Below are 13,076 nucleotides of genomic sequence, written 5' to 3'. Positions count from 1 at the left end.
AAAAACAGTACAAAAATATGGTTTTCACAGATTATTTATTTATTTGTTTAATTACATTCTTTATTTTTTTATGGTAGATATACTGTATACATATGTAAATACTGTATGTATGTTTTCTTTTTTTGGTGTGAAAATATACATATGTAGGAAATTGTAAAGAATGGGTTAAATATATATGATATAAATAAATAAATGAATGATTGATTATATAGTGATTAAATAAGCTTCTGCTTCTTCCTATTCCTTTTCTGACATGTTAAATTCATATTTTGTTATTGTTTTTCTTCTTGTAGTTTTTATTGTATTATTTTAAACATGTTTGAAATAAAGCATTCATTCAAGACTTTTCAAAATCCTTGTGGGAGCATCTGTTGTGGGAGCCCAAAAGTGCAAATTATTTGGTCTAAGCTTGTTTAGGAATTCTTCATCTGTGCTGGACCAAACATTTGAAGCATTACGCTCATTTGTCTAAACATGTCTAAAATGAGGGTCACTGTTGTCTTGTTTTCGTGTCTTTTCTTGTCAAACATTCCTTGTGATTCCTGCTGCAACCTAACTTCCCCACAGGGGCAGTAAACAATAAACTAACAAACTCCACTGCAAACTGTCTTTTCATGCTGGGATGCCTCTCAGCAAAAATAAAAATCTTGATGAACTGGACAGCCCAAACCATCCTACTTTGCGATCTTATTTATTTTATATACAAATGCATGCCAAAGCCAGCACACCAGGAGTCATATCATTAAGTTCGCTGACGACTCGGTAATAGTGTCGCAAAAACTAAAGAAATGCTGATCGACTTTAGGAAGAATCCCCCCACCCTCTCTCCCACCCTTATTAACGATCAAGCTATCGAAGTAGTGAAGCAATACAAATACCTCGGTATTATAATAGACGACAAACTCACCTTCGAGCCTCAAGTTGACGCTGTCTGTAAAAAATCACACCAGCGCATGTTTTTGTATCGTAAACATCGCAATTTTAATGTCGATAAGACCTTTATGAGGATGTTTTATTGTTGTTTTATTGAAACTATTCTTTCTTTTGCCTTTGTGAGCTGGTTTGGGTCCCTCACTCTTAAAAACAAAAACAGGCTGCAATACATAACTAAAGTGTGTGGGAAAATTTCCCACAACTCTCTGACTGACTTAAAATCGCTATATGAGACAAAGACCTTGAAGAAGGCCCAGCCAGTCCTGGCTGATATAAGCCCCCACCTGAAGAAGGCCCAGCCAGTCCTGGCTGATATAAGCCCCCACCTGAAGAAGGCCCAGCCAGTCCTGGCTGATATAAGCCCCCCTGAAGAAGGCCCAGTCAGTCCTGGCTGATATAAGCCCCCACCTGAAGAAGGCCCAGTCAGTCCTGGCTGATATAAGCCACCCCCTGAAGAAGGCCCAGTCAGTCCTGGCTGATATAAGCCCCCACCTGAAGAAGGCCCAGTCAGTCCTGGCTGATATAAGCACCCACCTGAAGAAGGCCCAGCCAGTCCTGGCTGATATAAGCCCCCACCTGAAGAAGGCCCAGTCAGTCCTGGCTGATATAAGCCACCCCCTGAAGAAGGCCCAGTCAGTCCTGGCTGATATAAGCCACCCCCTGAAGAAGGCCCAGTCAGTCCTGGCTGATATAAGCCCCCACCTGAAGAAGGCCCAGTCAGTCCTGGCTGATATAAGCACCCCCCTGAACAGCTACTTCATGTTGTTGCCGTCTGGCAGCAGATTCTGTCTGCCTAAATGCAGGACAAACAGACACAGAAACTCTTTTGTTCCTGCTGCTATAGGGTTTGTTAATAACTCAATGTGAGACGTGGACTTCTGTGTAGTATGTATCTATTTGTGTCCTCTATTGATAGTGTCTGTTGTTTGTATGGCTTATGTGTTGTTTATGTTGCATTCTATTGCTGCACAACGAATTTCCCCTCAGGGATAATAAAGACTCCTTGACCTTGACCTTTGTGATAAGTAACTGGTTGAAGGACAGTCTGTTGAATTGAGAGAGCCTTTCCTAATGTCTTAGGCACTGTCCTCATTTAAGATCTTAGTGGCCTGAGGGTAGAAGCTCCTCCTGAGCCTCTCAGTGATGGCCTGGTGTAAATATCCTTTAGAAATGAACGACTACATGATTAAATAAAAGCCATGAAATTAAATGAAATGTAGGTTTGACTCCATATACACCACGATTTCTGGCTTTGTCTGTGGTTTGTAACATTACTGATTTAAAGCTGACTTTTGTTTGTTCCTCTTTGGCTCCAAAAACAATTACCTCAGTTTTGACGATGTTAAATTGAAGAAAGTTCTGTCACGTCCGATCATTGATTTGTTTAATGCATTACTCAGCACTTGTTTTGGACCATAGTGATATAGTTCTGTTAATTTGTGTGTCGTCTGCATAATTATGACTTATTTTGTTGATTTTCTATCATCTGAGCCAGTTGAAGCAAACACTGCATGTCGTGTAGATGTGTAATGACCTAGACACAAAGAAGTCCCTGTTTTTAAGTAGAATTTAACCAGTTTCCTACTGTGCAAGAAAGTCCAACCCAGTTTTCCAGTCAGACTAGTAGATCTACAATTTTCTTTTAAGAGAGTGGCTTAATTACTATGATTGTTTAGGGCCTGTTGGAAGACACCTGAGAAAAGGGCCTATAGCAGCTGTGGAGTACCTAGCTGCTCAGCAGGATCAGCAGGTCTTCACTTATAAATACTTTGGTTAGGGTGTATTAACTGAGTAACATCCAAAGGACAGGCCAACATCCATAAGAGACCATCCGTCAGCAAACTGAACAGGTAATGTTACAACCTGCATGACAGAGACCTATTAGTGTAAATCTGTGCTCAGTGTAAAATAAAAATATTACTAAATGTCATGTCACCTTCTTTCATAGACCCTTTTTGACAAATGCCCATGGAAGCTATTATGCTATTATGTGATGGTGTAGCCTAGTAAGTAGTGCTTACTACCACTTTTACTTTTATTTGGTATTTTATTCTCTATTTCTGTTGTACTATATTGAGATATTGTGGTAAAGGTTCTTCATGACTGCAATATTTGATGGTACAATCAGATTTTTTTTGTTAAATTAAGTGAAGTCAAAGTAGTGTAAATAAAAAATAAAAGTGAGGTTGTTATGGAATCAAATTCCTGGAGTCTCTGTTGGTTGCTTGGCAACAGCTCAGAGCCAAGAAGTAGTCCTGCACATAACCATGAGTTAAATGGAGAATTGCTTTTTTTACACTTTTTGTATGGATTAATCAAACAAAATGTAACATGTGAATTAAGTTGCTTAAGACATGCTGGTATGCAGATTTTGTAACCTTAGTTTGGCCAAACCAGGCTGTTTACCAGTTTCCAATGGCTTTGCTGAGTTAAAGAGTCAGCTAACTGTAGTTGACATAGGACTGGTCTGGCACGCAGGGCCATAGCACAAAGTTCTGGTCTCTGTACATACAGTAAGCCTTCTCTGTGTGCCCTTCCCTGCATCCACAGCTATTCATTCTAGTACAGTATCTTTGTGGGCCCTCCCATCTGGCTAAGCCTATGTATGACAATTCAGATTCTAAATTGCATATATGTCTCTTTGCCCCATTCATGTACTGTAGGCTGCTTAATTTCCCTTAATGGAAAATAGCTCATTTGCGTTCAATTAGCCGAGTGTAGATATTTTATTTAACTTGTTATTTGTCTGAGCCCCCTCCAGAAATTGAGTCATTGAGAACTGTTTCTCAGAGTTTTGAAGCATTTGTCACTGCCTTTCTAAACCTGTATTTTGACTCCCTAAACCAGTCTCTGTCTCCACTCCTGAACGTCTCTTCCTTCACCAACCTTAGCTGTCTAAGTTTGGCTGTAAACCAGGGCTTGTCATTATTGAACCTCTTAGTGGTGCGTGTTGGTGTGCAAGCTGTCCTCACAGAAACTATGTATGAGGTCACAACCTCTGTGTACTCGTCCAAGCTGTTGTTAGTCCTGAAAACATCCCAATCTGTACTTCCAAACATGCCTGAAGGTCCGCCCCAGCTTCACTGGTCCACTTCTTAGATATCCTCACAACAAGTTTCTCACAAGAAAGTTAGTTTCTGCCTGTATGAGGGAATCAGGTGGACCATGGCATGGTCTGAGTTTCCCAGTGCAGCGCAGGGGACTGCGTGATAAGCATTGATGACTGTTGTGTAACAGTAATGACAGTTTATCTTTTTGTTCTTTCAGAAGATATGGCACACCATAACCACCCAATAGTTGGGGATCTCAGGAAAACCGCCCCAATACCAGAGGATACACCAAAGGTCCAGGGCTACGACTTCAACCAGGGAGTGGACTACCGCGCCCTGCTGAAGGCTTACCTTACCACAGGCTTGCAGGCCACTAAAGTTGGATTGGCTATCCAGAAGATCAACGCAATGGTGAGATAGGTGGTACAAAGGGACAACTTCGGTGAATGCCCATGCTCCTTTCGTCTTAGTTAACATTTATTTTTTAGCTTTGATGCTACAAGAATCATTGGATCTAAAGACATTGCTTGACCCATGGCCTGGGTGAATACTTAATTCTGATTGGCTGCAGGATGTCCATAAAAAAGGGATATAGGACATCTACTAATGGAGTTCCGGTGAAACTGACTGTTCTAAATGAATGCACCAGTGCGCAACTATTTTAGATTGATTGTGGCGATGAGGATGGGATGGTGGGCTCTGAAAGACCCTTAGAAATAAAGAAGAGACCGACAACGCCACTCTGGGGATCTCACCCAGACAATAGAATTGTAATTGTGAATGACTATACCAAAACAGTAGAAAAGCATACAGGTTTGATTGTACACAAAGCAGGAGGACGTGGTTCCATTTTAAAGACAATTACTTTATTATACAGTCACTAAAATGAACCATTTGCAATAATAACAATAAAATAACATTCACTCATTCATTCAGGGTTAAGGGGAGAGTCCTAGGGAGAGGAGTTAATGGGAAGCGGGGTCTCAGGGAAGAGTCACCCCAATCACACGTGGACACACACACACAAACACACAGTGGTGATAACTCAACCAAAAAAAATGTGGTTGAGGACACAGCACAAAGGAGGGAGACACAACCACCAGGGGCACCAACACCCCCACCTTTGGCACTCAGAAACTGTAGGGACAGGGAAATACACGTATGTTACATTGATACAAAGATAATTAAGTCTATCAACTTATCAAAACTCTGTATTTCTCAGTATGGCTATGTTTACAAAGAAAGTGTAGTCCAGCGACACATGCAGAAGTGTGATGCATTTTACGTCACCTTTGGGAGAAGAAGAGGACAAAAAAATTACAAGATAATTACCTCTTCTGAAGAGTCATCATGTTTTTTTTAAATCCTCTGTGTCCTCCTGGATTTGACGGTTTAAACGCTACTAGCAACTGTGTGGAGGAGGGGTGAGGGTGGTGCGTGATCACTGACCTAAGCACTATAGCTTTAAAAGAAACAGAAAATGTGAATCTGTTATTTCCAACTTTGAGTGTTGTCCTTCAGTGCCTTGTCTCTGAACACCACAAAATGGCGCTAACACACAAGCTGCAAGAAGTACGTTACACTCGACACTGCCCCTCTGAACTGACTTTGTTTCACAGCGATCATCTCTTATCCCATTGGCTGTTCAGATCACTACTTTAGTGACAGTCCGTTACACATGGTGAATCATTCCTACGGTAGCCGATGCAAACGCACTGCAACAAAAAAAAACAACATGCAAATAGACAAAATACAAGCAAATATATTAATACGCTGCAAATACAGAAAAAAGCACACAAACCCCGAAAGCAAATGCAACAAAAAAACGCTGCATCTAGTTTACACAATGGAAGTTCTCCAGACCTCTAGGTGGAACAGCTTGATTTTTTTCGACCTCATGGAGAGACAGAGAGAGAGAGGCGATTTTAAAAAGGTGCATATTAATTTTAACATTTGGCCCTAGTCTTTTACAGTATTATAAAAGAGCAACAGGTTTACGTAGCTACCGTGTTAGAGACTGAAATCTACAAGAGCTTGCTAGCTAACACTAGTTTAAAGCCCATATATGTTACTGAAAAGAAAACACTTATTAAAAATATAGTAAAAAAATAAGGAAAACAAAATATCCACTCTCTCTGACATAACCTCGCCTTCCGTTGTGTAAACTGGATGCAGCGTTTTTCTGTTGCATTTGTTTTGGGGGTTTGCAGCACGTTTGTGTATTTGGTTGTGTTGTGTTGTATTTGCAACACGTTTGCTAAATGCTGGGCAGGTGCTGTCAAATTAATGAAAATGTTTTCTTAATTTGCTGAGCGTTTGCACCTGTCGGCCACCGTACATTCCATCGTGAATGTTTTTATATTGTTTTGGGGACAATGACATGGCTGGATAGCTAGCTTTTTGTCTTGTTGTTAAACATACTGTGAAATTATATTTACTCATTGTGTGTGATAAGAACCTAACGAGATGGGCTTGATTGATCCAGGTATAAGTCAAACCCTCCGGTGTACCCTGGGACTTTGATTGTAAAACTCATTTAAAACATTTTATTTGGCGAGTCACCATGGTATAAGCAGCATCAGACGGTTCACGCCGCTTCCATCTTCCATTAATTCCTGACAATGGACACTGGGAATTAACCCTTAGTTATTTATTGGTAACAGTGCATATAGAAGCAGCTGGATTAATGACTGTTTTTTCTAGTTTCATCAGCCTTTTTAATCCCCTGCACAGATTGAGAGGCGTCAGCAACCGGTGGAGGGAGGTGTTGATGAAGACCCATCAACCTGCCCCTGCCTGATGAGCTGCACCATCTTCCTTGGTTACACCTCAAACCTCATCAGCAGCGGACTCAGGGAGACTATCCGCTACCTCGCAGAACACAAAATGGTACAACCCTCCTCAACTACGAAGCATTAGCACCAGGTTTTCATAGTTTTCTAGATATTAAAATAAATCTCTTTGATATAGCCTATATATACAGTATTTTTACTATTTTATACACTACATGATTAATTAATTAGTTAAGAAGATTAATCAATAATGAAACTAATCGTTAGCTGCAGCCCCTGATACATATTGTATTCTTTCTCTGTAGGTGGATGTCTTAGTGACCACAGCTGGAGGTATAGAGGAGGATCTGATGAAGTGTTTCAGCCCGGCTTACATTGGCGACTTTACTATGTCTGGCAAGGATCTGTACGAAAAAGGCCATAACAGGTCAGAGAACATGTCAGATTAACAGGACATGACACCTTGAAAATGTGGCTGTAAACAGAATAGAGAATGATTTCAAGAAAGAAGTGAACTACCTAAATTCCTTTAACAACCTTAGAACTGAAAAACCACATATTAAAGGCACGGTTGGTGAAAAGCTTTGAAAGTAGCATCTCCTTGGGAGTGGTAGTAGACTTGCAGTACATAACGATGATGATGGGCAATGGCTCAGGGAGGGGTAGATTACTCGCAGAGAGCAAGGAGACATGTCATTGGTTTTTCCCAAGTGGACTGCACAGGATTCCAGCAGCTACAGATGACATATCTTTTTCGTTCCTTTTTTAGAGCCCCAAGTTATTTATTTCTGCCTGGGTGTAAAGACCATTCCAAATAATATATATAAAAAAGTGTATATTGGAAAAAGTTACCAACCCTGCTTTTGATTAAAAAGTGGATGGACAGAAAAAGTATCAGACTTTTTTAAATAATTGATAATGGCCAATAGATCATAAATCCAGTTTCTCAATTGCAAGGATTTGCTGTGATAGTTAACTGAATAGTTGTGTTTTTTTGGACTTGTAGCATAATTTAGAGGAACATTCAATTCAGTGTCTGTCATTTGGCTGCAGGGCTGGAAACACTCTGATCCCCCAAGAAAACTATGTTAAGTTTCACAAATGGATGCCTCCGATCTTGAAGCAGATGCTGCTGGAGCAGAACACTCAGGTGTGTGGAGTCTATATTTAACATTTTAACTTTTTTCCTAAAAAGTTCTAAAATGCAGGGAGAATTGCTGCAAGTTAGGGTTGGGACCGTAAGACCGTAAAACCGTATACTGTATATTGTTAAAATCATATAAAATCGTCTAGCGTATGAACAACTGTTCGCCACCTCAGGAGGAGCTGTATAGCTGTATGCAGTAAGGATGGGACTCTATTGACCTCAACTGAGGAGGTAATAGGGTGGTGGAAGGAGCACTTTTGAGGAACTCCTGAATTACTTTGATTTAACATTTAGATTTAACATTTAACTTTTTATTTTACTTATGTTTAAATGTTTAATGTTTATAAACATATTGTTGACAATTGCAATGTTTTACACACATTTTTGTCTTAAATGTGAGAAAAAAATCTAAATGTGAGGATAGTGAGCTAAATAATCAAAATATATCAACTATAAAATTGTATCTACATTTTTTACATTTGGCACCCCATACATATCTCGGTGTACAGTGGCTTATTAATACTTCATATTCACCAACTCACATTATCAGGTTCTTTATAAATGAAGGATTTATCTACCTAAGAATAGACACTACTAAATCAGAATAAGGATAAATGAATGAAAGAAAGGAATGATGGGAACTAACAGAATCAACATATTAATGGCAAACAATGAATGAAGCAACCGATATGCAGAATGAGACAAATCTGCAGCGGCTTGTCTACGGGAGATTAATGTCTGAAGGCCCTATTGCTATATCTTCCCTACACAACCTAGAGCATCAAACCTGATTCACAGGCAAACGAAAGTTCTGACCTACTCAAATGGGTGGATAGATGGGTGGATGGAGACAGTCGGAACCTTGTTTCATCAGCTGGTTGTCTCCCATGTGCGGTAAATGACCGAGTGTTGGCACTGGTTCTTTAATCAGCTCCGACTTTAGGCTAGTTGGGAGCGGTTAGCAGAATGTCCTTGTTAAATCATGGACAAGTTTCTATTAAGTCTTTTGCAAGCTACTTCAGCAATTCATCCGAACTTGATGGATCCATTAAGGATAGTACATGTGCCTAACGGCCAGCTTGCGATAAACTGTCCACCTTTGTCTTCCTTTCTGAGGAGAAGAGAGATTTTTGACCGTGTTTCAGGCAAAAGCCTCTACTCACTGCAGGGTATTTGTGAGAGAGAGCTGTCCTGTTTGTGTCCTCCTTGGACCAGACATTTGGAGAACTAACAGCTCCATGTTACTTGAAATATAAACATCAGTGTGTTTGTTCAAGATTAGGGTCTCCAGTTTTGTCCTGTGGAATATAAAATTATTTAGCAGATTTCAGGTTGTAAAATTGAAATTCCAGTCCTCTTGGCGTTGGTAACTGCCTCTCTCAGTTTAGGGGTTAATCAAAAGGTTCTTCATGCTACAATGCTATACTGTGATATATATATGAAATGATCCATATCGGGATAGAACATTTTGGCCATATCACCCAGCTCTACTGCAAGTTCATAAAATACTAGTTCAAATACTCAGAATAACTCAGATATCTTTTTGATAACTACATTTTTCCTGAAATGATTGAAACTTTATCAAATCAATCTTGCATTAGACTCTACAAGGCAGAGTTCTAAATTCCAACCATTATTGAACATTTTGAAGGAGGAATTGTTATCACTGTTATTATCAAAGTTAAGATTCTCACTCTAGCCCTGTCATTAAGCTTACTGATTTTTTTTTTTTTTACGTCAACTTCTGTTAGGGTGTTTGCTGGACTCCATCTAACATGATCCATCGGCTGGGCAAGGAGATCAACAACTCTGAATCTGTTTACTACTGGGCCTACAAGGTGAGGCCTGGTATGCTAGTGATCTGGGAACAACTGCAACTGTTGAGTGATTTTGCTGTTACTGAGCTGTGATCTGATGTCTGTTTCAGAATAACATCCCGGTGTTCTGCCCTGCCCTGACAGATGGCGCTATAGGAGACGAACTCTTTGTCTTCTCAGCTGAAAACCCGGGCTTGAGACTGGACATAGTTGAAGGTAAAAGAGTCTTCATCTCTGCTTAATTAATTTGTCTCTGTGGTTTAAGTTGGTCTTACACAATGCATTTGATTCCAGATATTTCAAAGTTGAACAGCCTCGCAATTGCTGCCAACAGCACAGGGATGATCATCCTGGGAGGAGGTGTAGCCAAACACCAAGTATGCAATGCCAATTTTTGGGTAAGTATTCTGCATTTTTGAATTTGATGTTGTCCCGAGCCAAAGATATGTTTTGTACTTGTGGATACTTTCTTTCAAAGGGGTGTGAGGAAAGGCTGTTTCTAGAAAAGTCTTTCAGAGCAGAACACTTTGGTATTAATTATTTTGGCAGCTCATCCAGATCAACATACCATCATACAACGATATGTATGATATCTTACAAAAAGGGATGCATACTTTTTCGGGCGTTATCAATTCCTATAAATTTCCAGCAACACGAGCCAATCAGTGCTCATGGTAAATCCCCCGCAGAAACTGTTAAGGCAACAAAACTACTTCATCAAAAGATCAGTTAAATATGTAAGTTACGTAACTAAAGTAAGTTAAAATAGGTCAATGTATAACCGAGGGGACAGCGACCTCATTCTGCTGGACTGGAAAGAGGGGAGGTTGGAAGCTCATGGATGCCATAAATGGAGACATACCTGTAGAGGAGCTGACCAGGGAGTTGTAGGCATATTCCACCCAGGGTAGATGGGTGTACCAAGAGGCAGAATGTCTTGCAGTGATGCACCGGAGAGCTGACTCCACCAACAACCAAACGCTCCAGGGTTCGTGTTAAACGAACCAAACAAGGCAGGTGTGAAAGCAACCTTAGGAACACTGGTGTAAAAACTGGCTACATGTCCCTAATTTACCCGAATACCTGGGTGGGGTGGGAATATATGGATCACGGGAAACTCTGGGGGAAGCAGCAGAGGGCACCGCAGATGGAGCTGATGTGGCTGGAGCCACAGATGGAGCCCCACTGGAGACCAGAGAGACGACTCCCTCATGTTTGCCAACACGGGTGCCTTGAGTAGCCAACGTCTGTCTCTGTGGGGTCCATCCTGGCCAGATTATTCTGTTAAGTCTGTGTTTTTGAGTTTGGACCTCGAAGTGCAGAGACGAAAGCTAGGGATGGTTTCATTGGTGTTTATTTAACAAAAAGTCACTTGGGTGGTGGCAGCCGAGGGCTAGCTGACGTGGCAGATGAAGAAAGTGGACTGTGCTGAAAAATCACTGGAGCCGGAGAATACTGGTACACTGGAGGCTGTGCACATGGAGAAAACAGAGGTAAATCCAGGAGTAAAAAGCAGAAACAAAAGACTACGAAACTTGAATTTTCAAATGAACTACAAAAACTAGAGAGCACAAAGAAACTTCAAAAATGAAGAGCCACTTCACTATACCGCTTGCAATTGGATAATCTGGCACAGGAGTGGAGTCTTGACCAGGCTTCTGTGTGTCAGGTGGTAAACTCCAGGTGTGCCTACTTAGAGAGACCAGCTCAGCCAGAGAGAGAAACAGAAAAGGGAACAGGGGAAAAACAAACACAAAAAAACCCCACCAAAAACAAAAACACACACCACCATGACATGTTGACTTTTTGGTTGTTCACAAGTTCTGTGTTTGTTTGACCCATCCATAGAGAGATTCTTGAGTGCTCAAAAATTCCAATATTTCAAAAGGCTGTGGAGGAAATGCAGTTGAAAGTGCACTGTAAGCCAATTGGTCTGCCTTCCACCGTGCCACCACTTAATGATACAATGCTTTGTCTCCTTCCAGAGGAATGGAGCCGACTACGCAGTATATGTGAACACGGCTCAGGAGTTTGATGGTTCTGACTCAGGGGGCACTCCTGATGAGGCCGTGTCCTGGGGCAAGATCAAAGTAGATGCTAAACCTGTGAAGGTATTTGATATGGTATTACATACTAGAGATGGCCCGATACCATTTTTTGCTTCCCGATACCGATTCCGATACCTGAACTTGCGTATCGGCCGATACCGAGTACCGATCCGATACCAGTGTGTCATATATTTTATTATGTTTTAACAACTGTATACTACTATCCCTGTATGGATGTGATATGATTTCTATCTTTGTTGTCGGTCTGGCTCAGGTTAAACTCTTTGTGAAACATGAACAATGAACGCCACAGAACTTTCTGTTATTCTGCAGTTTGACAGTCAGTTATAACGGAAAAAGAACATAAATAAACTACTTTAACGTAGATTTTCTTTAGGGCTTTATTACGTGGTATCTGATCGGTGCATGAACTCCAGTACTTCCTGATACCGATACTGGTATCGGTATCGGAACATCTCTATTACATACTAATGTCAAAGTTATGTTCCACATTTTAATGTTAGAGAAACAATATACACTGTTCTGGATTTGTTAAATAATCGTTGGCCCAATAGATCTTTATTCTGGCTCAACACAAATGCAATAGTGTATTATATTTCTTTTTTTTTAAATCACAATCTCTGTGTGTAGAGCAAAAGCAGAGATTATGTATTCTAAAGCTAATTTATTCTGTCATCACAATTGAAAAAAACATGGCTCATCTTGAAACTTTGATGTTTTAATACACAGCTTCTCATTTCTGTCTTTCCAGGTGTGTGCAGATGCTTCCATCGTTTTCCCCCTATTGGTGGCAGAGACCTTTGCAGTCCATGCTAATAAGATGACAGCTGGCAAGGAAAACAAATAAACAAATTGTCAGTCTGGACTACAAAGCTTCAGATGGAATCAGTCATATTACACATTGTAAAAACACAACAAGCAGCTGGACACAAAAAAGATGATTCTGGGCTGTATAAATAAAATTGACAACTTGACTCACTGTTCCAAATTTTGTACTCAAACATTTTTTTCCTAATTTATTTATTACAATAAGTTCCCATTGCAAGTGGAAGTCACAATTGAATTGCAGAAAAAATAAACAGTAAGTGGGCTAAGTAGGCCTCAAGAACACAACTGTAACAGAAAACAAATTAAATACAATGGAATAAAAGGTAGCTTTTTTTTCATGTATTTTAAGATTTTATCAAACTTCATAAAATCAAAAGACAAGACGTCTTACATTTAAAATCCAACATGACGTCCTTAACCAAAATGTTTAAATTGTGTTT

General features: G+C 40.2%; 1 protein-coding gene across 2 annotated transcripts; it reads left to right on the top strand.

The window, feature by feature from the left end:
• The first annotated feature begins 2,711 nt into the window (after positions 1–2,711).
• On the top strand, positions 2,712–12,770 carry LOC144512092 (deoxyhypusine synthase-like). Of its 2 annotated transcripts, none has more exons than XM_078242658.1 (10): positions 2,712–2,783; positions 4,201–4,394; positions 6,717–6,872; positions 7,081–7,202; positions 7,829–7,925; positions 9,674–9,760; positions 9,850–9,955; positions 10,034–10,137; positions 11,725–11,850; positions 12,560–12,770. In XM_078242658.1, exons 2-10 carry the CDS (start codon positions 4,206–4,208, stop codon positions 12,653–12,655), a joined length of 1,083 nt encoding a protein of 360 aa, XP_078098784.1. In that variant the 5' UTR covers positions 2,712–2,783; positions 4,201–4,205; the 3' UTR covers positions 12,656–12,770. The 2 variants fall into 2 exon arrangements, with proteins under 2 accessions (XP_078098784.1, XP_078098785.1); XM_078242659.1 differs by having other exon boundaries at positions 2,730–2,783; positions 4,204–4,394.
• Positions 12,771–13,076: the final 306 nt, after the last annotated feature.

Source organism: Sander vitreus, chromosome 23 (genome assembly GCF_031162955.1).
Source record: "Sander vitreus isolate 19-12246 chromosome 23, sanVit1, whole genome shotgun sequence".
In the NCBI taxonomy this organism is placed as follows: Eukaryota; Metazoa; Chordata; class Actinopteri; order Perciformes; family Percidae; genus Sander; species Sander vitreus.
Note: the sequence above shows the minus strand (reverse complement) of the source record. Positions and strands in the feature narration are given on the sequence as shown.

What these genes read in the sequence shown, in the direction of transcription:
- LOC144512092 (XM_078242658.1), top strand. Translation starts at nt 4,206, where the DNA reads ATGGCACACCATAACCACCCAATAGTTGGGGATCTCAGGAAAACCGCC. An exon ending in TGCTGGAGCAGAACACTCAG is followed by an intron (nt 7,926 to 9,673) that starts GTGTGTGGAGTC and finishes AACTTCTGTTAG; the next exon opens with GGTGTTTGCTGGACTCCATC. An exon ending in TATGCAATGCCAATTTTTGG is followed by an intron (nt 10,138 to 11,724) that starts GTAAGTATTCTG and finishes GTCTCCTTCCAG; the next exon opens with AGGAATGGAGCCGACTACGC.